General features: G+C 37.7%; 1 protein-coding gene across 2 annotated transcripts; it reads left to right on the top strand.

The window, feature by feature from the left end:
- The first annotated feature begins 916 nt into the window (after window positions 1–916).
- srgap3 (SLIT-ROBO Rho GTPase activating protein 3) lies at window positions 917–24699 on the top strand. 2 transcript variants are annotated; one of them, XM_033966544.2, is made up of 18 exons: window positions 917–1096; window positions 1756–1884; window positions 8443–8664; window positions 9136–9237; window positions 10138–10335; window positions 10693–10777; window positions 14649–14676; window positions 15255–15357; window positions 16108–16168; window positions 16721–16798; window positions 17169–17303; window positions 17910–18015; window positions 18406–18633; window positions 18716–18789; window positions 20208–20388; window positions 20467–20616; window positions 21040–21355; window positions 22316–24699. In XM_033966544.2, the coding sequence occupies exons 1-18, from the start codon at window positions 917–919 to the stop codon at window positions 22754–22756; spliced, it is 2817 nt and encodes a 938-aa protein (XP_033822435.1). In that variant the 3' UTR covers window positions 22757–24699. The 2 variants fall into 2 exon arrangements, with proteins under 2 accessions (XP_033822435.1, XP_033822436.1); XM_033966545.2 differs by lacking the exon at window positions 15255–15357 and adding an exon at window positions 15699–15729.
- Window positions 24700–24807: the final 108 nt, after the last annotated feature.

Consider the following 24807-nt stretch of genomic DNA (forward strand, 5'->3'; position numbering starts at 1 on the left):
GCGCTGGTGGTGCATTAAAGTCCCTCAAGTAAAAGTGAGTCTGAAGGCCAAAAAATAAACAGATGGAAATGGATGTGCTGGGCAGGAGAGCCACAGTAAAGAGAGCTGAGCTGCGAGAGCGGTGATAGTTTGACAGATAGCAGACCACACGTTGAACACAGTGGGGCACATACTGGATTTGCAGTAGAGATGTGATTATAGGGTTTTAGTAAGAATAACCAAAATGATGGAAGAAGGCTTCATATGGAGGGATTTTGTGGAAGTGGGTTCCCTGGGATAGCTTTACATTCCACAAAAAAGACTCTGAGCAACCATTACACCAATCTGATGAGTGATACAGTTAGAAAATGAACAAAATATTGTTGTGTATATTGTTGTATACCTGAATTGTCAGGATGAGATGATGCCCAGAGATTGGTTCACAATGAAACAGCTTCAGATTTTGCTCACAATTTTTATTTTATCCAAGTTTTAGTGGAATATGTAGACAGTATTGTGTTTATTTTTCTGTTGTATTTCAAAGGTGCACAATGTAACTTGTCTCATGGGGAGTCAGCCACCTTCTTGTCTCCATAGAAGTGTTGACGCAATGTTCTGCTATAACCTGTTTATCTTATTGAATCATGTGTCTGTTATTTAAAAAAATACATTGAAAAACATTTATGATTACAGTGACAGATATCACCTGTCCACAGACCTGACCTATACCTTGGTCTGGTGACGTTACTTTGTTGTTGTCTCATCCAGAAAAAGTGACACAATGCCCATTTAAATAAGCTTATCATTAAATCAAGTAGCAGTCTATGGTTTGCTGGATAAATGCTCCCTATATGAATTTCCGTATATCCACATCAACTTAGGACATCCGAGTGAAATTTCCCTAACCTCTGTTCCCTGCCCTCTTCTCGTGCAGGTGATGAAGACCTACCACATGTACCACACAGAGAGCATCAGCGCTGAGAGCAAACTGAAAGACGCAGAGAAGCAGGAGGAGAAACAGTTCAGTAAATCTGGAGACCTGAATGTGAACCTGCTTAGACACGAGGACAGGCAGCCACGACGCACCGTCCGCAAAATCGAGAAGATGAAGGAGAAGGTACCAGAGCTAAACTTGGCAACATGTTTAAAATGTAGAGCTACAGAAACAGGCTCACTGCAGCGCTCCTCTTTGTCAGCAGTATCCAGAGAACGCCGCGTGCTATAGGGGCATGCATTTTTTATTTGTAGTCTTACATGGGAATTTCAAATGAAAGTACCTGGATTTTCCGGGTGAAATAAAATAATTCAGTAATTCTGTATCTGAAATGAAATGAGGCAAGAATTTAAAACTATTTACAAAAACAACAAAAATGTGTTTGCTCGTGTCAGTATTATGGTGCAACTATAAATCAAAAATGGTGAATAATGTAGTTGAGTAATGTGGCTTTTTTCTTTTTTTTTTTTTTTTTTTTTTAGAACAGAAAGCAACATTAACAGACAGAAAACATCTCAACACAATCTTATACTAACCAGTCTAAGGAGTCTCTTCCTATTGACTTTTAACTTAATGTCAACCAGGGGAGACAAACAAAGAATGAGTTATAATAAAATAATAGATGTTAGGATACACTTAAAAAAAATTAAAAATAATGTCTTTAATGGCTAAATCTACTCAGAGCTAATTTTCTGATCCTTTGCAGTGATCCTACATCTCCATTTAATCACATACATTGCTGCCACTTCCGTAACCATCACCTGCTTCTCTCTCCTCCCCAGAGACAAGCCAAATATTCAGAGAACAAGCTCAAGTGCACTAAAGCCCGCAACGACTACCTGCTCAACCTGGCAGCGACCAATGCAGTGGTGGCAAAATACTACATTCACGACGTCTCGGACATGATCGATGTAAGTACCAAGTTTGTTTGTTTTTATCTCTGCTTCAGGATGCCATGTTGGTTTAAACTCTGCAGCTCTGTCACTCTCACACCATCTGGTTGGATCACAGCTTGTTATGTTACCAAGCTGTTCCACTGGCTGCACTGAACATATTTGCGGTTCATTTTTCGGTATTAATTAACATATCAAGGCGACAAAGCGTGACACTGGCAAACATTATCTTCTATGGGACAGAGGTTTCTACTCATTGTCCTTGGTTTATTATTTTGTGGTAGCTTGGGATCTGGGTTGTGGGGCAGTTTTTGGTGAAGTGAAATATAGGGAATTTGTACATGAATGAACGTCTGTATTAAACAAAAGTATTCAGAATTATAGTTACTACATTTGCATCTACAGTCCTGAGGCAGTTAACAAAACAAGTACAGCATGCATATAGGATATTACAACACAAGCAAATGTTATGAAGTAAATCTGATGGCCCATGAGTCAGAACTGAGGAAATAGACTTGAGTAATGATGACTCAGACGAGGAGGCGTGTGACCAAGAACAAAAAAAGAAAAAGAAAAGTTGATTGGCCATTGTTCGTATTTGTTTTAACTAGGCTGATAAAGATTACATAGATTACCACTGGCTGGGCTTCAGATGACTTCACAGCGTTGTATATAGGTCAATAATATGCAATACAGATGGGGTCAGGTGAAAAAATAGCCTATATTTATGTGGATTTTTGTTGCAATATAGCAAATTTGAAGGTCTAATACAAATGATATGGTTCAACATTGTAAATTAATATTTTGGAACACCTGTAGAACAGATGCAAGGTAGGTACATTTAATGCTATAATTTGGAACATTCTAGACAAAGAAATAATATCTCCATGGTGACAAGCAGATGATGTATCCTCTACCTGAAATTTACACCGCCCAGGCCACCAGCTGTTTATTTTGACTATGTGTGCTGCCATAATGGAACTAATTGATAATATCTGTCAGTACAGTTTTAAGATACTCCATAATCAATCATCCACCACATTGTGGCCTTTATCAAACCCATTAACTTTGTGTTCCTCCTATGATTCTGCTTTCTCTTAATCAATGTGGAAGATAAAAGAAACTGTCAAACAAGGCTTTGCTCTGTCTGTAATATGTCAACCCACTTCTCATATTCATATTAAGTGCAACAAAGGTTTTCTATTACTTCCTTTTTTTTAGGCCCTTTTAAAATTTTGTTTACATATTACCACTAACAACTGAAATTACAAAAAAGTTTGTCTATTCCATGCATTCTTAAATGATTGTGTTAATTGTTCATAGAGTTGCTATTGATAGAAATAAATATATTGATATTTTTGGGGAGTAATGATATTCAGACAATATTATGTAAATCCAACTGAAATGTCTTGTCTTGTATTAGATTATGGCTAAGTATCAGACAAATGTGCAGTGACTGTAAAATTACCCACAAAAAGTACAGAAATATAACTTCCTACCTTCATATAATCATTATTCAAATTTTGCATATCTTCACCGACAGTATTATATATTTTTCTGATAATCTGCCCACCTTTAATTGTGAACAACGTAAGTCCTAAGTGGTGTTGCAAACTGGTACTAGCTTTATTCATATGGTTTCCTTTGGCCATAGCTCCACATTGTACAGAAAGACCCGGTGCAAGTTTGTGTGTGATCTTTGTCCAGCTTTCGATTTTAAACGCCAACAGAGGATTATTTATGAGAGAAATGGTGAACGGGTCGAAGCATTCTGAGCCTAAACTTGCTGTATCGGCACCTTCATGGGGCTTTGATGGACTGAGTGTCTGAGACCAGAGAAACGCATGACGTTCTGAATCCGCCTGAGCCCGAGGAGGAGGATTTGGAGGCTGTGAGTTCAGGCTTGTACTGGCAGGACACTGGAGGACATGACATCTTTATAGAAATTATTCATCCTTCAGTCTTTAAAAAAGGCCAACTCAGCTGTTTATATTGTTAAAAGGCCCATATTACAATATTCTCTGATCTGTTATAATGCTGTTTCCTCATCACAAACATATCTGCAGTTGACACATGTTTTACACATAATGTGTGTGCATATTTATTCCTCTCAAACAAAAAAACACTGTGATGTTATGTGTCAATACAGGAAGTGCAGCACTTTGTTTATAAACTTCATATACCTTCACTAGAATCATTCAGATGATTTCTGCCCTGGAATGACCAACTCTACTGAACAGAAAGTTCAATGAACTACCACTACATGACATCACAAGGTGGAACAGAGCATTTTGAGCTTTGGATATATACTATATATAAAGGGTTACTCAAATATATTGGGAAAAAAAAAAACATTCCATGTATGTTTTTGATGGGGTAACAGCATTATAACAGGACTTAAGAGTCAATTTTGCATAATATAGGACTTTTAAACTTCCTAGATTTCCTAGATGAGATGGGCAGTATATCGAATTATCTATACTTACCTACATACTGTCCCACTAACTGGATAAAAGGAGTGTTCCTTAAGGGGAACACTCGTTTACGCACTTGATGGCAATATTATTTATTTTTATTTTTTCCCCTTTTTGGCTATATTTTTCCATAAATTTTGACTTATGACATTTGCATCATTCAAAATTGCAACAGCTTAAATTGAAATCTGACAAATTAGGACAATATATCCTAATAAAAGATTAGATGTAAATGCTCTTCAGTGATGAAAGACTAATACATAGAAAATGATATATATATTGGCCACATTAGAAGTTTAGAGCTGCAAATCCAATGTGGCAATCATTTTTCAATTAAACCAATGACGTCAGCTACAGACTTTCAGAGACTGGATTATTTTTGTACCAGGATTTACACATGTTCAAAGACAGATCTTTACCGGACTGACAAAAGCTCAGTGTTGATTGGCGAAGTGACTTTCTGCAGCTTAATGGCTGAAGTGAGTCAAAAAGCACATTAATTAAGCTACAAGTATTTTGGCATTAATTGGGGTTTCCATTTGAGGAATTATTTAAATCTGTCTCAAAACTATTCAAAACCTTTATTCACAAATGTGCATAAGTGATCCCATTTATTACTTAGGGGAGACTGGGGTAAATGAATGGGGTGGGCTACTTTTCGCATTAGTGGGTTTTCTTTAAGACAGGATATTATCTGCATTAAAAAATACAATGACTGAACATGACAGAATTGCTTTAATGTCAACAAATCTTATTTTGACAGAACATCAATATTAAAGTCCAAATGTACGACGGAGTATAAGGGTCACTTAAAAAAAAAAAATGCGGGCGCTACGAGAATAAAAGTCATAATATTACGAGAATAAAAGTTGTAATATTATGAGAATAAAAGTCATATTTTTATGAGAGTACAGGCTGCTGTGCGTGAATGAGTGACCAGTGCGTTGTGTGTTATGGAGAATTTGGAGCATTTTGTTCAGATAAAATTTTAGCTGGGGTTTATGCACGATGAAATACTGTGTCTTTTATCCCACCATCACCGCACTATCATCAGTATAAGTACTTTGAAGGGACACTGCAATCATTTGAGTTTGTTTGTGCGTGAATGAGTGACCAGTGCGTTAAGAAGAATTTGGAGCATTTTGTTCAGATATAGCAATTTCTTCTAAATCTGTATAGTTCCTCCGACTAAACAAACTCAAATGGTGAGAAAATTATGGAAAACTGGGAATGCATATTTGCAAAAAATATTGTTTTTAATCTGCATAAACTCTCTAACAGGACACATTACACAAAATAAGATGTAATTAAATGACATAGCCAATGTTCCCTCTAATTTTTCACGAGTCTGAGCGGTCCCATGGACCAGTGTGAGCGACATCAGACGTGCGCACTGTGGTCATGCTGCATCACATCCATCCAAGTTAAATGGTTTATTAAAAGAATCAAATTACTGCATTTACATTTCTGTTATAAGACTTTTAATTAAGTGCTTTAGCTACTTATACAATGAAAAAGACAAAAATCTTGCTCATGACCTGTGTAGTATGTTAATGCTATTGGAAGTATAAATATTTCATTTTAACTATGGCAAAACATGAGCTTCCAACCAAATCAAGCCAACTGTAAACTCCAATGTTGAAAACAAACTTAACATTTTTATGATAAATCTCTGACTTGTATTTTGAGTATAAGTCATTGTGTGAAGCTTTTGCTTGATTTTTACAACTCATAAACTAGAGACAGTATTCAATGACCAATACACACTGTTGCAGATTGGCATTAGCTAATGCTAATGATTACACATAATACACATTTGACCCACAATTAAGTCAATAGCAGAATAAATTTTTTCAACTTTTTTCAACAACTTTCTGATCACTTCCTGCTGTTTTTTGTTTGTTTCAGGTAAAATACAATCATAATTTAGCTCTTAAACCCTGAAAGGACAGCGTGTTGGAGTAATAATGTAGTATTTGTATTTGTTTCTATAGTAACGGTGTAATCACAGGTCGGTCACGCAGTAAAAACATCACCTCTGGCTCTGGTGTGACTGGAGTGAGACCTGCAGGACCAGAGCTGAGTGTTTCAGCTCCACAGAGACTCAGTCCAAGGCCTGTGTGAATATTTGAGCACTTATGCACACACAAAACACACAAAAACATACAAACACAAACACTCAAACACAAATTAATACATTAATATTATTTTCTGGTTGAATAATCAATAAATATTAATTAATTCATTAAAATAAATAAATAAAAACAAAAAAAATAAATAAATAATAGAAAATAATAATAATTTAAAAAAAATCGTATTAATTTAAACATTTGTTAAAACTATATGTCAGTTTGGAGTAGCGCTGGGTATCATTAAGTTGCTGATACGATGCATATGTCGATACATTGGCCTCGATACACTGTTGAAATGATATTTTTCAAATCGATTCAATACGATTCAGTGAAAAATAAAGGCTTTTGAGACACTTAATCATCAACCCGATTTTCACAAAAAAAAACTATATTAATTGTTTTTATTTTTTTATTTATCTTCCATTTATTGAAGATGAATGAACATAACAAAGTCCATTTAGTTTTGTTCATTTTACCAACGATAGAAACACATCAGACTGTTCCATGTGTCAGTTTTATTCATCCACAGTTTATACGAGCTCCACGTTTACATTTACACAGAGACAAGTGCAGTTTAATGGCTCTGAAGAATCACAACATATTGACTAAAACACAACTTTGACACTAAAAGTCTTTGTTAAACCAAAGTTAATATGAAATAAACCGATTTTAATCATCAAAACAGTGAATCAAATATCAGATGTTCTGCATAAATGAGTTTCTTTCCTCTAAACAAGTGTAGCGCTGTGACAGAATAATTTGGTAAAATATACAAAAAAAATACTCTTGGCGATATATTGATACAGCAGCGCACGATATTGATACTGTATCGTTAAAGGAAACGACACGATATAGCGTATATTTTGATATTTTTGATTTTTGCACAGTCCTAGTTTGGAGATAATGTGGATGTGTTCTGTGCATCTTTCAGTTACATTACAGTGTGAGGAGCTACACACACACACACACACACCCCCACACACCCACACACACACACACACACACACACCCACACACACACACACACACATAAACCCTAAAAAACAAACACCAAATACACTTCAAACCCATAAACCCTTTAAAATGCCTCACAAGCCTCCCCTACACATTCCCTGTCTTTTTAAGGGAGCTTGTTTCACCAGGGACACAGGAGGTAAGTTAAACATTCACTAAAACACTACAAATTGCACCACACTCAAACACCTAAAACATTTTTAAACATGCATTTCACTATAATACTTCAAATATCCAATTTAATCAATTATTATAAATTGGGTAGAAGGACAAACAAGTTAAATAAACCTTTTTAAAATCTGTTGTGTGCAATTCTTTTTAAGTGTAAATAATATTCAAAGTGCTGTATGCTATTAAAGTGTAAGTGCAATTTAAATATAGTGTAGGGTGTAAAGTGAAGTTACTTTTGTAACAAATGGGCTGTTTGTTACAAATACATTTTTGTATTTTTTTTCTCTTTTTACCTGAAGCAAAAACATTTACTTGTTTAGATATTGTAAACATTGATTTGAGTAGAAGGACATTGCCTACATTAAATTAGATGCTTTATACACTCATAACACATATAAACTAGTCAGTATATTGACTTACTTTCTCCCACTGAAAGGCAGTGTTTTCAGTGTATCTACTAAACCTTAAAGAGCATTTACTCAGTGATTCACTCAGCTGTCAGTGCCCTGAGCTCTCTCTCTCCTCACCTCCATCCTCTGCTTAATGAGGTTACTTTATACAGCTCTGTGATAACGCACTGTAATTATCCCTGTGTCTTAGCCCAGCTGTAATTCTCCAAACTAAGCCGCTATTTTGGTATCCCTAATTTGGGACTCGGTCTATTAAAGAGTTGAGAAAAGGTGTCCACTTCTCATTAGGTGGGACATCGGCACTTCATTAAATTAATTTGAGAGTTCATTCATTTATCGCATTATTTCTGACTGTTTAATTGACTTGTGTTCCAGTGCTGTGACCTTGGTTACCATGCCAGTCTGGCCCGGGCCTTCAGGACGTACCTGTCTGCGGAGTATAACCTGGAGACGTCACGCCATGAGGGGCTGGACGTGCTCGAGAGCGCTGTGGACAACATGGACTCTCGCAGCGACAAGCACAAGATCATGGACATGCACAACCAGGTGTTCTGCCCCCCCATGCGCTTCGAGTACCTGCCACACATGGGTGATGAGGTGAGGAGACGGGGACGCTCTTAGAAGAGAAAATAAAATTTAAGTCAATGATTTTTAAACAAATAAAATGATCACATTGCTATTTTTGCTCTGCTGCACACTTTCAAAAAGGTTTTCTTTTTTAACTTGAAGATATTTTTCTTTAACAGATATTAGTGACTGAGAGAAATGATTTCCAGAGTGGGGGTTGCAAATGACTTGGGAGATATACATTTATCTTTCTTATTGATATCAGAGAAATTAAATACTCAGATAAATCAAACATTTGGCCACTCCGGTTGCATGGTTTAAAAAGTTTGGGAACCCCTGGCTTAGACCATAGTGAAGTAACTATACTATTTACTAATCATATTACTTACTTTATTACTTATAAAAACAACTGACAAAATAAATAAATAAATAAAAATGACTATGGCAAACAATTGAAACCTTTCCTTTGTTTTCCTTGTGTTCCTCTCTGTCGTTGCACAGGTGTGCCAGGTAAGTGCCCAGCAGCCTGTTCAGACTGAGCTCCTGATGAGATACCACCAGCTGCAATCTCGTCTGGCCACTTTAAAGATTGAAAATGAGGAGGTGAGTCACTTCACATCCCTGTGCCCCATTTTTACACCTAACCTCCAAGCACCCCTATCTCTCCACTGCACCCCCCACTGCACGCACACGCACATCCCTGGGCCAAGTAGGAGGTCCACATCACCATCTGCTCCTCTGTGCAATTACTCTCTGCTGACCTGTGCATCTGGGAACACTGGCTTCTCTATGATATTGTGCCGAAAACAAAATATCAAGGTATTAGCTTCAGACAGGAGCAAAGTTGAATCATAATAACTTTTCTGATGTTGTCCTTTTATGTTTTGATGAGCCCTATTATGTGCAAGTATTATGTCATTATCGAAATTTTTTTTTGTTAGTATATTTTTATATGTAAAAATCCAGTTCTTTTAAACAATGCTCCTACTCTTATAGCTCTTCTTATTTGTGATTGCTTCTTGTAGTATTAGTAAACATAATATTTAGTTTAGTTTATGAAAAGGAACTGCTCATAGAGTAAGGCTATGGGTTTCAGGATGATGAAGGATTAGGACTGTTGCCATAGAGATGATCAATTTAAAACAACATCTTGTATCTTTTGAACGGGCAGAAGGTTTTGCACATAACCGGAACATCACAGACTAGTTCAGAGCCTCACAGATGATAATGAATCTAAATAAATGAATCACTTTACATGTAAAAAAAAATCCCTTTACTAACCTATCCCCTTCATTCACCTACAATCATTCATGCTTCACCTACGGCCAAACACAGCACTTTCATGTCATCTCCAGGGTCAATACGTCTTTGAAATAGATTTGCCTTTCTTGTAAATTGCTCACTTTTTGTCCTTGAAAATCTCATCTGTTCCACCACAGGAAAACTATCCACCGTAGGCCTGAGTCTGGCTGCTTCATTTGTCAGTTGCTTGTTTGTGTGCAGGTGAGGAAGACCTTGGATGCCACCATGCAGACGATGCAGGATATGCTGACCGTAGAAGATTTCGATGTGTCCGATGCGTTTCAGCACAGCCGCTCCACTGAGTCCATCAAATCTGTGGCCTCTGAGTCCTACATGAGCAAAAGCAATGTGGCCAAGAGGAGGGCCAACCAGCAGGAGACCGAAATGTTCTACTTCTCTGTGAGTGCCATCTGCTAATACAACAAGTACTTTACAGTGCACTGGTAAAATTATGTGGTCAGTTAGACAACCAGATACTGTTAGAAGCTATACTTGCTAATCCTTAACTGTTCAAAGACAAATAATGAAAAATGTCAACAAAGGTACACATATACACAGAGAATTTGCACATCAAGTTTGAAATGTTAGTATTTAGCAGAGCCAAAACAGGACGGTTACTTCAGAGGAATGTTTTAAAAAGCTGATCAGACCTCACATATTTCTACTCATTTTTGTATTTTTTGTTCAGAAACATGAACAGAAAATCTCCACTTCACATTATTCTGTTTAATCTGGTTCCTTTTTGCTTTTCTGTAGAAATTCAAAGAGTTCCTAAATGGCAGTAACCTCATCATTAAGCTGCAGGCCAAGCACGATTTATTAAAACAAGCCTTAGGTGAAGGTAAGAGACACCTCTTTTATCCCCCACTGTCGGACATGATTTGGTGCTTTTTAATAGTGTGTGGGGACAGTCCTGGTCCTGTAATTAAGATGCATATGAGAGGCCCCTTACAGCTGTGTGGTTATGGGGCATTTGACTTCAACTAATGAGGAGATGAACAATATATATGTTCATTCAAATCACTATGAAAAGCACACTCGTTTTATTAGGATTTAGAAAGTTTGACAGAAGGATGATTGGATTTCCTTTCTGAAAGTTGCCAAGCCAGCCAGCTATTTCTCTTACAACCAATTACAACCGAAATGTATGTTTAGATTTGTACTTTCATTATGCCACAACACATTTTGGCCAAACAGTCTATGGCTATTGGAAGACGCAAAGTCAAACAACATTGAATCGTATTTTGAATAATATAATATTAGTTTGGTCAATGTTTTGGTCAATGTTCCAGTCCAGCTTCACAACAAAAGGTTGTCTGGTGGGCGAGGTTATTGTGGTTATGGTGATGGTGGAGGAAATGGAGATGAGATTGACTTGCTGCGATGTCACACCCAGACAACTACATTTGCATAAATTACATTAATAGGGTCATAAATACAAGCGTGGGCTATGGAATATAGATCAATGCAGTTCATTTACACTGTACCTCTGTAATACCATGATGGAAATGTATGAGGTAAGAAATATTTACGTAATGTGTACAAAGGTATTCTATTGTTTGAATGCTTCCCATGTTGGCCCTTATAATATGTGATTAAGAGACAATAATATAATTTAAAGGGATTAAGTTCACTATTGTCGTTATCTATCATTGGAGCTCACCACATTGTTGACATACTAATCTGCTTATCTCCTTTTGGTTAGGGCCCTATCTAGTTAGAAACCATATATATTAACGCCGCAGGGGCAGATTACCATTTCCAGGTTGGAGAAAATAAAATCCCTTTTTCCCCTGCCCTTCCCATGGGCCCCTCCGTCACCTCAGCCGTGAACAGTTTATGTCCAATCAATCAGAAAGACCAGCCCAGCTCGTGTCTGCAGCTGCTGCTCCATCAGGACTGCACCTTAATAGAAAAGGCACCAGACAGAGACAGCTGAGGCACAATATTAACAATGGATTTAATAATTAATATAGTCCCACTTTGTCTTTGTGGTACATAGTATTTTGTTCAATGCACATTAACAACAGTAGAATTTAAGAGGGTTATTTACTTACAAGTAACTGGTACAGAATAGATACCTCATAAATGGAAATGATTTTGAAATAGGTTTGAAAAATTGCCAGAAAGTGTTTTTCTTTTTTGTTAATACATTATTGAATGTATAGTGGATTTTATCAAGAAAGGAAGGAATTATATTTTGGCTTTTGAAGATATTACTAGTAAACGGCAAGCCTCCAATGACTTTTTCAAATGGCACTTATCTGTTTTAAGACCTATTTAAAGAGCAGCTGTACAGCCAACACAGAACTATGATAAAACAGCTTACTATAAAAAGAAGAGACAGATACACCATTGGAACAAAGTGCCAAATAGACAGTTATATATGAGCACACAGTCAGTAGATCAGTAATATGGCTATGAGAAAGTTAAAATAATCTGTTTGGTAAAAGTGAGTGTTAGTTAGTAGTAGTAGTAGTAGTAGTAGTAGTAGTAGTAGTAGTAGTAGTAGTAGTAGTAGTAGTAGTAGTAGTAGTAGTAGTAGTTTCAATATGTATTTCACCTTTTAAACTAAACAAAAGTATTTTTCCTCCAACTACTGTTATAGTTGTTGAAACAATAAAGTCTCATGTATTTCAAGACTGTATGCAGCAGCCCAGGGCATATGGCACCAGGTACCCCCGTGTTGAATTATTCAGGTGATCAATCAGAGTTGCTCATTAGCCCTGCGCTTTAACAGCCAAAATAGTGTTTATGAACATTATGCTTGGGGGAGTGTAACAGAGGAACACATGATCACATGGAGCTGGCCTATAACTGCATATATTAACAAAAAACAAACATTATGGTTTAGCAAACAGAAGGGGACGTGCTAGTACTGCTGCCATGCCAGCACATGCAACATTAACAATTCCCTTGTTTGTAATTAGACAGATCCACGGAGTATGTGTATGGGAAAATATCAACACTATTTTGTTTTGTCATTGGCTTGACTTGGAAAATACCATACTGTTAAAAGTCCCTTACACATACTGTACCATAATTACTCACAAACACACACCTTTTTTACACTTTTTGGGGACTTGGTTAATTCATTTTCTAGATATTTATTATAATATAAACCATACTTACTATTTGTCTAAACGTAACCTAAACCCTAATCTTAGCCTGTTTTAAGCCATATCTGAACTTCAAATCATGTTATGCATCTGATACTCTGACCTGATTTTAGTCCCCATGATGTGAGTGTTCAGTGTGTACAGATTTTAGTGCCCATAATATGATGAATACCTGCCCACTCAAAAGACTATTTCAAATGTATTTTTTTTTTGCAGTAGAACTTTAACATTGGTCATTTTCACCAGCACTTTTTTTCAGAAATATTCCACAGTCAGATAGATCAAAATATAAATAAGACAACTACCGGTATATTGTACAGAGGTGACATTACATATTACAGTCTAAGACTAATTTAAAGGGTGGGTGGTCAGAGGTAGACAGGCCATCACTCAGTGCAATGATGTCTGGGAAATGTAGTGTTATTTCTTCAGCTGAATGCTCCGGAGACCCTGTCCCATCTGCCACTATGATGTGCTGAGAATAGTCTAGCCTTTGCTCTTCATGTCCATTGTCGAACAAACAAAAGAAAAACCTGCCAGGATGATGTGTACCCATTGTGGCCTCTCTGTCCCCCTGACCCCTGCCCATTCTGAGGGCCAGCCAGAGGCACAAAGACAAAATAGACCCTCAGAGGTACATTACACTTTAGTCAAATACATTGTAATTAAATGTTTATGGTCAGTATGTTTTGGCATAGCTTAACAGTACAAACCTATAGCTAATAAAAGCAGTACGAATAAAAGTGAATGAAATGATGCGCCATTCAATGTTTCAGGTGGAGGGTCCGCCACATCCAAGTGTGCATAGAGATTTTATTGCTTTGTTTGGGATATTCCACAGTGTGACATTAAATGTTGGCTATCCATTTTTAATTTGTTTAATTACTAATGGCCAAAAATACCTAAATAAAACAAACAAAAACACTACATTCTTAGTCTGAGCGTAGTCTTTCCACGAGGATAATAGCATACTGTGAAACATTGCAGACAAAGCAGCAATATCTCCATGGAGACAAGCAGGTAGCAGACCCTCTGCTGAAAAAATATATATACTGCACCTTCAAGAAATGATAATCTTATTTTCATTTGGTGGTAATTTACTTTGACTTTTTATTATACGATTTGTATTACATGAACTCATTTGCCATCAGTACATAGAAGGCCTATAATGTATATCGATGACTACAGTAATTAGAATAAATTTGTATTTGTAACTATGCTTTTTGTGATTTTAATTTCCTTTAAATGCTCAATTAGGAAGTATATTTATTAAATGTGTATTTTAGGTTTATTCCATCCTCAGACCGATAATGCATACTCCCTCTGAAACAGTCTTCTCCCACACTCCCTCCTCATATTTCTCAGTTGAAAGAGGCTCTCCCCTGAGGACATCCTCACAGCTCTCTCCCCAGTGGCTCTGTAGTGCTGTGCTATAAACGGTGTTAGCTCGATTCCTCCTCTGTTCAATAATTCTCATGTTGTGCCTCATCAAAGCGCTCAGTCAGGCTGCACACTGGAGCCTGCATAATGTGGACTATAAAGATCATGCTAATGCTAATGCTAACACATCTCCCTCTGTGCTTGTCTCTGCAGGGGAAAGGGCAGAGTGTGGGACTACAAGGTGAGGACAATTTCACATGTGATTGTAACGCCTGACAACAAAATGTCATATGATATTATGCATGTTTTTGGTTTATTGGATTACTCATGTTGCTACACATTCACATGCCACAAGTACAAGGACATGAGCACTTTTCTCAAATAATATGCATGTCCAATTAAAGACCATATCTGATATAAAAATAATTAAGTGTGTACATTGTACACTATTTTAGTATTTTTCATGGCTTTCAGCTTCCTGTTTTAGATTTGGATTACTTTTCAATATTCAAAATATGTCATATTTTGCTTTACATTGTTTATTGCTATCTCAACAATTCTAATTTTTGACCTCTCTGAAACCTTCAATAAATGTAATATTTGTCAAAGTCTAGCCATATGTTACCTATCAAACTCACCTTTGCTTGGTTAGCATTCTTTTGAGTTCAAATTCAATATAGTGACATTTTTTCACTCCCACAGTTGGCTATATTGTTAGATATTTTTCATATATTTCTTTCTGAATGTCTTGCATGTATATACTTTACTTTATCCATTTTACACTGTATCACTTTGTTTCCTTTGACCATCATTCCCCAGACCCCCCAGTCTACCCCCTAAGCCACAGAAAATGCGGAAGGCTAGACCTCGCTCCTTATATAACCATAAGCTGTTTAACGGTGACATGGAGACGTTCATCCAGGTATCCAGTGATGGTGATGTGCCCTCTCGCTCTCCTCTGGGCCTTCTGTCTGCTCCTCTGTCCCGACAAAACACCTTTGTTTAACCTCTAATCCCACTTTGCCTACAGATCAGCTGTCTCCTTATTCCTCTCAGAATCCTCAGCCCCATCACTCTCTGTGATTGAAATGACAGGAGATTTAAAATGCACCAAACTTCCTCTCTCTAGCTTTCCTTTTGGCCAGTCCTTGCTTGTTGCCCTCTAACCTCTAGGGGTCACTTTGTCACCTGATCCGTGCTAACGTTTGCTTGTCTGCCTCTTTTCCTCTGCTTCTCTGTGCTTTGCTGCTCCCTCTGTCCCAGAGGAAGAAGGAATGCCCGAGCTCGCATCCAGGTACCTCTTGTGTTGGCAGAAATGAAAGCAACGTATTATCGCCGTAATGCATGAACGTTCTTAATAGACCAAACATTTTGTAACTTTCAATCAAGTTTCAATCATATTTCATGCACTGTCAATGATCATTTTATTTTCCAATTTGATTTAATGACACTTTTTCATTTGCATTTTATAATGAGCATAGTGTTTTCAGATTGATAGTATTTCTAGTAGAGAAAAGAATTTATGCAGCTTCTGGCTATTCACACTCTGTAGTCTAATACCACTGCTTTATTACTTCATTAACCAGCATCTGTTTTGATAACAGTTTACTATTGCACTACTATTGTTGCCCATACCCATGTTAGTAATGTAATTCATATAATTTCTCTCCAGGATTCAGGTCAACCCATCCCACTTGTTGTTGAGAGCTGTATCCGCTACATCAATCTTTATGGTAAGCCCCCCTTCTATGTCTAACTCTTGAATGAAGAGGGCAGGAAGTGACTGCAGCGCTATTGGAAGGCGCTCAGGTCCCATAACAAGTGACAGGTGCTATTGAAAAAGGCCATATATTTCCCCAAATGGCCTCTAGGTTTTTTTGAGTCTGACCCTAGGTGCTCAGCTGCCAGTGCTTTTGACAAGCTCATAACAATAGATCTCACACACTGGCTTTTTGCTTTCCAAACTCCCATTGGTTGTTGTTTTAGTTAGTGCCCCCCTCCCCGTCTACCTCCACATCTGTGCCGTTGCTATAGCCTTCGGGCCTTTTTCCCCTAGATTTGGAGCAAATGAAACTCCAGAAAACTGATTAGGTCTAGGCTAACTGAAACCATATGTTGCAGCCACACGAGGGGCCTCTCCTCGAAAAATACGCATCCCTCTTTATGACTAGATTACATTTCCTGCACCGGTTTATGTGTTTCCATAGACCTGACTCCGGTGTGCTCAGATTATTGTAAGATTATTATTGTTATAATCTCATGCATATTTCTTCTGTTTGTTTTAGGTTTGCAGCAACAAGGCATATTCCGCGTACCAGGGTCGCAGGTCGAGGTCAATGACATTAAAAACTCATTTGAGAGAGGTGAGTGTGGATGTGCAAATGTTTGGGTATGGTTTGCTCCTGTAACATATCGTCAGTAGGTTTATAGTAGTAGAAAGTAACAAGATGCTCATATATAGATAATTTTTAAGTGATAAAGTGAAAAAAGATCCTCAGTTACATTCATTTTTATAAAGAAATTTGCAGTTACTCTCAGACAAATAGGACATGACTAAAATATGATACAAAATTTGACAAGAAAATTACCTTATATAAGAAATCAAGAAGAACTTTTGTAATCTGTATTTTTATAATAATATCATTTCAGTGTTTGTAATTAAAGATACTAAATAAGTCCTTTATAACAATATTTTTAGCCTTAGTACATCCCCATTTGTGTGTATTTTCTTAGGTGAGGACCCACTGATTGATGACCAGAATGAACATGACATTAACTCAGTGGCAGGAGTGTTGAAGCTGTACTTTCGAGGTCTGGAGAATCCCCTCTTTCCTAAGGAGCGCTTTTTGGATTTCATCTCCACCATCAGTAAGTAGCCAGCCATAAGAAGTCATAGTGATCATGAAATACGTCCATTAAAGTCTCCTCGCCAGAGAAGAGAAAGGCACGCAGAGAAGCACATGGAAGCAATCTCAACTCTGGAGCACTCTACTTGAGACTTAGCAGGCTACATGTAAAGAGGAGTGTGCAAGCCGACCACAGGCAGGCCTCCCTCTAGTTTTTGATGGTTTGAGCCCAGACCATCAGTATAGATGGAAGCTTGGCAAAAGTGTGGCTTCAATTAACTTAGAGTTTACAGTCTCCTTATATTTTATTTCATTGGGCATTTGTGTTACTTTGTGATAAAAAAAAAACTTGAAATGAAGCCAAAGGTTAAGGAGAGGGTGATTTAGGCATCAATCTGCATTATTTCACATTATGTATATCATTGATAGTTGGCAGGGGCAACAAACCCCACTTCCACCAATGTTCACACTGTTTAATTTGATAACAGGTCCTCAACTTTATGTGTAAATTTTCCTGTGATCTACAGTGACCATTTTTAATAATGAAGCATGCATTTTCTCTGCTACATTGCCGCTTGTTGGACTAACTTCTACATCTGTATGATTTTTTTTTTTTTTTTTTTTCCAGAGCTGGATTCTGGAGTGGAAAGAGCTCATCACATCCAGCAGATTGTTGTGACTCTTCCTCATACCATTATTATTGTCATGAGATACCTGTTTGCCTTCCTCAACCAGTAAGTTCTCAAAAGAAAGGTTTTCATGTGTTTTTACCATGAGATCACAGATAATGGTCCATTCTTCATATTCTTGAGATACGAGTTTTGGATTTATTAACTATTGCACATGTTATAAACTATTTTTAAAGTCGGAACTCTTAAATGTAACTCTTAATATGCGTAACTTAAATGAGCATTATGTAAGTTTTCTTATGAGGTGCCCAAAACCATCTTTATCAGGTTGGCAGTTAAAACAACAAACTTGAATAACGTTTATACCCTCAATCTGAAAATTCATGTATTGTTAGTACATAATAGAGGGCATTTATGTTTATATTAATCATCTGTAATATTGTATGAATATTATGTTTCTATTTAATCATAATTGATTCACTGTTTTTCCCCCAGTTTATCTCAGTACAGTGATGAAAACATGATGGATCCATATAATTTGGCGATCTGTTTTGGTCCCACGCTGATGCCCATCCCAGACGGCCAAGACCCCGTCGCCTGTCAGGCCCATGTCAACGAAGTCATCAAGACCATCATCATCCACCATGAGCTCATCTTCCCCAGCCACCGCGAACTGGACGGACCCCTTTATGAGAAGTGCATGACAGGGGGCGAGGAGTACTGGTGCGCTTGAGACTCCATATATCAACTACAGTTACTTCACATTTCAAAAATTTACTGTGACTTTTTTTTTTGCTTCTTGCAGTGACAGTCCTCACAGCGAACCTGGGACGATTGATGAAGCTGACAATGGCACTGAGCCACACACCAGTGATGAAGGTTAGTTTCTGTAGCTTGTATTATAAGTATAGGAGGCATAGGTTCCCACTCATCCATTATCTATTTACAGTACACATTACATATCTGTCTCTTCAGCTAGTTTATTCTTTATTTTGTAGTAGATGTATTGATTGAACAATCACTGTGAAGCTTGTTTATTCTTAATGACAACAACATTATATTTGATGGTTACAATTGTTTATGTTTATGATTGACTGTTAGTGGTTTTGAGCCTTCAAATAAAGTGTCCATATATGGCTTAAATTGAGCTGTATGCAGGTTTAGGCACTGCAAGGTTTAGGTCTCTTATTAAACCAGTAAGGGCATACCCTATGATTAAACAGAGCTCCTGTTAACTGCCATGTATTTAGCACACAAAGCAAAGTCAAATCTTGCAACTCAGAGCTCGTTCTGCTTTTGGTTGGATAAAAACTAGTATGATTAAATACTCATCTGGCTGGGTTGGTTGTTGATGTTAGTCATAGGCCTTTGTAGACTAAATATTTTAAAAATAAATCTGTGAACACAGTCTCGGGTCCATGCCCTTAGTCCATTTTGTTGCAGAGGTTTGTGCTGTTTTTTATCTGAAGGCGATCAGTGTAAACAGTGTTGGCATGCGGCACTTGTTCTTTGATCTGCCTTCCTGTACATGTGTGTGTGTGTTTGTTGTGTGTGTTTGTTGTGTGTGTCTTCTCTCTGGAGTCCCGACCCCCCTCCTCTATTGCTCTTTGTTCAGTGTTAGTCAGCAAATCCCCTGGGACTTTCTCCTTTTGTGCAGCATTTCCACTATTCTCCTTTGAGCTTTGAACACACCAGAAAAGGCCCAAAACATGGATGGTACACATGATCAGGTGTCATTGGCTGCTGCCTGTGAATTGACAGATCTGTTGTGTGCAGTTTACAAAGTGACATTTGTTAAATTCAACCAAAGACCACCACATATTGTTATTTCTTTCATTAATTCAGCTCTTTAATAAGTGTCAGCAAAGGAAAATTGTCAGTAGGGGTGCATGAGCTGACCTCTTGTAGTGGTGAAAGATTTCTCTAAATGGTGCCTTGAGCTTTTCTTTATAGTTTGGCTTTATTATGACAAATCTGTCCTCTGGTAGCAAAAATGTGTTTTTTTGTTAATGGATTTTACAGTTGAGGTCTATAGTGCCCCCTGCTGGCAGACACATTCAGATACATGCTGTTTATCCTAAATTGATTACATATAGTATATCCCACTCTTTATCCTGTTACAGGCTCATTATGTTAGTATCCAGTTATGCTTAAAAAAAGAAGAAGAAGATGGGAAAAGAAATTTTAATCCATGATAAAGTTAAAACACATAATTTTCATTGCATTCAAAAATGGCATGGCCATCTTTTTATATCTATATTGCGCTTTGTTTCACATTTTCCCTGTGTCTTTTTTAGAAGTGGAGCAGATCGAGGCCATTGCTAAGTTTGACTATGTGGGCCGCAGTCCAAGGGAGCTGTCCTTCAAAAAGGGAGCGTCTCTGCTACTGTACCACCGCGCCTCTGAGGACTGGTGGGAGGGACGCCACAACGGGGTCGATGGACTCATCCCGCACCAGTACATCGTGGTGCAAGACCTGTCAGGGACTGCTCACATTTGAGATATTAGTTAAAAGTACAAAACATGTATAACTGTATTGTGTTTTTGTTTTTCCAGAGACGATGCCTTCTCTGATAACCTGAGCCAGAAAGCAGACAGTGAAGCGAGTAGTGGACCATTATTAGATGATAAAGGATCATGTAAAAATGATGAGCCATCTCCTGGTGAACAAGTCCATGATTATAACTATGGAGGATATATGGGAAGGTAAGTAAACTACCCAAAATTGGCTATTTTAAGTTTAAGTACTAATTATTGTGAGTATTTCATAAAATGTGATATGAATGTTTTGTCATAAATGTCATAAAATTATGTGGGTATTAGATTTCTTATTTATGGCTGCAATACTAATAACCATTATACGATGCAAAGTTCAAAAGCACAATTTAACCTTTGTCAGTTTTACCACATGTAAAGTAAATTTAGAACGTTGAAATTATTAATTATTTTTAACCCAAAGACCAGAGTTTGTGTGTGCATCTGGCAGCAGAGGGATGGGAGGCAGTGAGGGGGATACAGTTAAATTTTTGTCCTTCCTTCCTTACATGAAATACTTAAATAATACTTACACCATATAACGTGTACTAAAAGGTTGTACCCTCAGTTACCCTCAGTTGCACTTCTCCTCAGGGTCAGATTACGGTCTGATGGAGCAGCTATCCCTCGTCGGCGCAGTGGGACAGACACTCAGAGCCCCACCAGAGGCACAGACACGCCACCTCGAGCTGCCGCCTGTCCGAGCAGTCCACATAAGATCTCCATCAGTAAGAGTCGTTTGGAGAGCCCAGAGAAGAGGCGTCTGGGGACTTTCGGCAGTTCAGGCAATGTCAACTATCCCGAGAGGAAGGGCTACCCAGAGGGACACCCTCTTAGACCAGTTCCAGGAGCCACCCGCCACAGCAGCCTCGGGGATCACAAGTCACTGGAGACAGAGGCACTGGCTGAGGTTAGAACATTTAAATGCACTTTTAGGTTTCACACAGGTTTTTTCATTTTGATAAAAACTTTTGATTTTGAAAGTCTGCCACCTATTTGTTTCCATGGAGATGTCATGGATGCTATGTCTGGAATGTTCCAGACTATTAGTTTAACCTTATCTGTCTTCAATTTTTTTAAATTACATGTATAATGAAAAATTCCCTACCTCTAACTTGACGTTTAAGGTCATACTGTGGAACATTTCAGGCAAAGCAATAACATCTCCATGAAGACAAGCAGGTGGCATACCTTTGACCAAAAAGTTACATAGTGAACCTTTAATTGTCCATGACCTTGGTTTAGCTGTAGTGTTTATTATTAAACAAGTAATTCTATTTGCTGCCATTCAAAAACAGAGAATAATACAAAAATAACACGTTGGCAGATGGTCAATGGACATGGCATGAGTTGCAATTTAATGGGCACATATTAGGCTATATTCTGATCTGTTATGTTTTTTCCTCATCACAAAGATACCTGGAGTTGTTATTTAGGTTGAGTTCTTCTCTCAAACTGAAAACACTCTGTTCCACCTTGTGATGTCATGTGATTCATGTGAAGTCCACACACCTTCACTAGAATCATGTGGATAATTTCAATCTCAACTGAACTAAAGCTAAATGGAGCTGTTAACCTGAAAACCACTTAATGACATCACAAGGTGGAACAAAGCATTTTGAGCTTTGGAGATGTAGACAGACTAACAAAAAAGGATTACTCAAACTCATGTTTGAATAAAACAAAACACAAGTCCAGGAATGTTTTTATCGAGATAACAACGTCATAAAATGGCTTATAGCTCACAAGAATAAATGTTGTGTAATATAGGACCTTTAAATGCCCGTCCCTTTAAAATAAACACCAAAAATATGTTGTGTTTGTGTCTGTGGTTTAAAATCATTATAAAAATGTGTGTGTCTTCTTGCAGGACATCGAGAAGACCATGACCACAGCCCTGCATGAGCTGCGTGAACTGGAGCGTCAGAACACGGTGAAGCAGGCCCCTGATGTGGTCTTGGACACTCTGGAGCCCCTGAAGAACCCAGCAGTGAGCTCTGAGCCGGGCAGCCCCCTCCACACCATCATGATCCGGGACCCTGACGCAGCCATGAGACGCAGCAGCTCCTCCACCTCTGAAATGATGACCACATTTAAACCCGCCCTGTCCGCTCGCCTGGCAGGGTCACAGCTCCGCCCCCCTTCCATGAGACCGGTCCGCCCTGCGCCCACTGCGTCACATCGCTCCAGTAGCTCCAGTTCATCCGGCGTAGGGAGTCCAGCCATCACCCCGACTGAAAAAATGTTCCCCGCTAACAGCCCTTCAGCTAGCTCCAACATTAGCGACGATGCGTTGGATAAGCCTATGTAGCACGAGTGGTACGAGAGTGGTGGTGTAGTATGTTTACTTACCAACGTGTTCAGTTCAGGATACAGTGTGTTACCATGGTGATGCGTGGTTGGAAGAAAAAAAAAAAAACAACTCAAGATGTGATAGAAAATGTTATTCTAAATCTGTAGAAAGTATTTGCGTTTTACCTCAATTTACAATCAGTGTCCATGTTTTTTCAAGAACTGAACTAACGCAAGTAGCAAAATACTTGAGAAAGAATGTCTAACTCTTGAACCCCATCTGAAATCAACAATTCCTTACTATTATTCCTGATAAGGTATTTACACAAATATCAAGTATGTAGCATTGTAAAACTCTCCTGCATGTATTGGGAGAGATCAAGAAAAGCACTGGACAATTTGTGTAGGCTTTAAAACATGTTCTGATTCTGAATTTGTTGGTACGTAAAAAAATTAATAAATAAAAAAATAAAAAGCACTAATCTGAACTTTACAACTGAACTGCACAACCCGATTATTCATCTGAGTTTGGACAATACTTCTGTTCTTTATCCTGTGTATTAACTCCCCTAGGATTCTTGTGGTAAATGTGTAAATACAATAGCTAGTATTACTTTTGTACATCCTCTTGACTGAACTTCCATTAATCATGTTTAATTTTGAATATGTTTTTCAACGCACATGTCACACATCCATACTGTGAGCTCTGAAAGCTTTTTGATAAATGCACTGTAAATAATTTTGTGAAGAAGCCGTGAAAACGCCACAATTGTTTCTTTCTTTTTTTCTTTTTTTTTTGTTACAATCTACAGTAAAAACTTGAAATATCTACATTCAAGATATAGTTTATTTTAGGGTCAGGTAACAGTTTTAAAATAGTTTAATGTCTTTACTCATTCTTACTCCATAATTATTTATTTTCCTCATTGCTCACTCTTGTCGCTCTGTACTCAGCATCCCAAAGAGCTCGATATCTTCTGCATGTTTTGCGCTGTAAATTGTTCAACTTATTATTAGCAGTTGAACTAATGGTTGTATGTGGTGCCTTGCCTTGGTAATACAAACAAAATAATTTTAATGGTTTGGGCCTTAATATTAATGGAAATTCTGAATTAGCTTGTCAAAAAATCTGGGATAATAGCATGTAAAAACAGGCACTGGATTTACCCACATGTCAATCATCCATTCAATTTATTATGCCACTAAAAAGTCAGGAAAATAAACAGCAATCACAACTGCAAATCTCACGGTGCTCTGCCTCGCCCTACTGGCCACCGCTGGTATTGTCACGTCATAATTCTTAGGAGATTTTTTCTACGTTTGTGTTAATTAAATATGCATATTCTTACAGGTAATTTAAATTTCATAAGACGATTAATTGCAAATGTATCTAGATATCTCTCTTGTTATAATTTATACCATAAACAAGCATTTGAGTGCCTTTTGTGCACAGTGTCGGATTTTTAGGTTACTTTACTGCAATATTCATTTGTTAAGGACTGTTGATTCTTTTTTATCTATGCCTCAGATAATGTACAAATATGTAGAAATAATGGCTCCTGTTGAATGGGAGTGACTACTGTACTGCTGGTAAAACTCAGTGGACTCATCTCATGTTCTTTTGTCATTGTTGTTGGTTTATTTCTGTGATCTACCTGTGCTGTTGTTGAGCCTCATTGCCATTACTTTAAAAGGTCTTATAGTATTGTGGTATCACTGGTGGAGACATTTGCATATATTTCCCTGTGTTGAGAATTGGTAAGTTGGATCCATTTGGTTTGATGTATTCAAGTTGGTATTGGCAAAAAAGTGACGGCTGGTGGTGCCTAAAGACTGAAACTGACCCCTCCCATGCCCCTATCTCTCACTGTGTGTCTAGTCTTGCTGTTCTATTTGTTGATGAGTGGTTGGTTGAAACCGTGTGATGTAATGTACACCATACCCTTGAATGGATGTTTAAAAGCCCTGTGTCTGAATAAAATATTATTGCTCTGTGATCTATTGTCTTTTTAATCCACTGAATGAAAGATTCTGATGTAATGCTTCTATTGTCCATACATGGTTTTAGAA

This window comes from Periophthalmus magnuspinnatus, chromosome 5 (genome assembly GCF_009829125.3).
Source record: "Periophthalmus magnuspinnatus isolate fPerMag1 chromosome 5, fPerMag1.2.pri, whole genome shotgun sequence".
In the NCBI taxonomy this organism is placed as follows: Eukaryota; Metazoa; Chordata; class Actinopteri; order Gobiiformes; family Gobiidae; genus Periophthalmus; species Periophthalmus magnuspinnatus.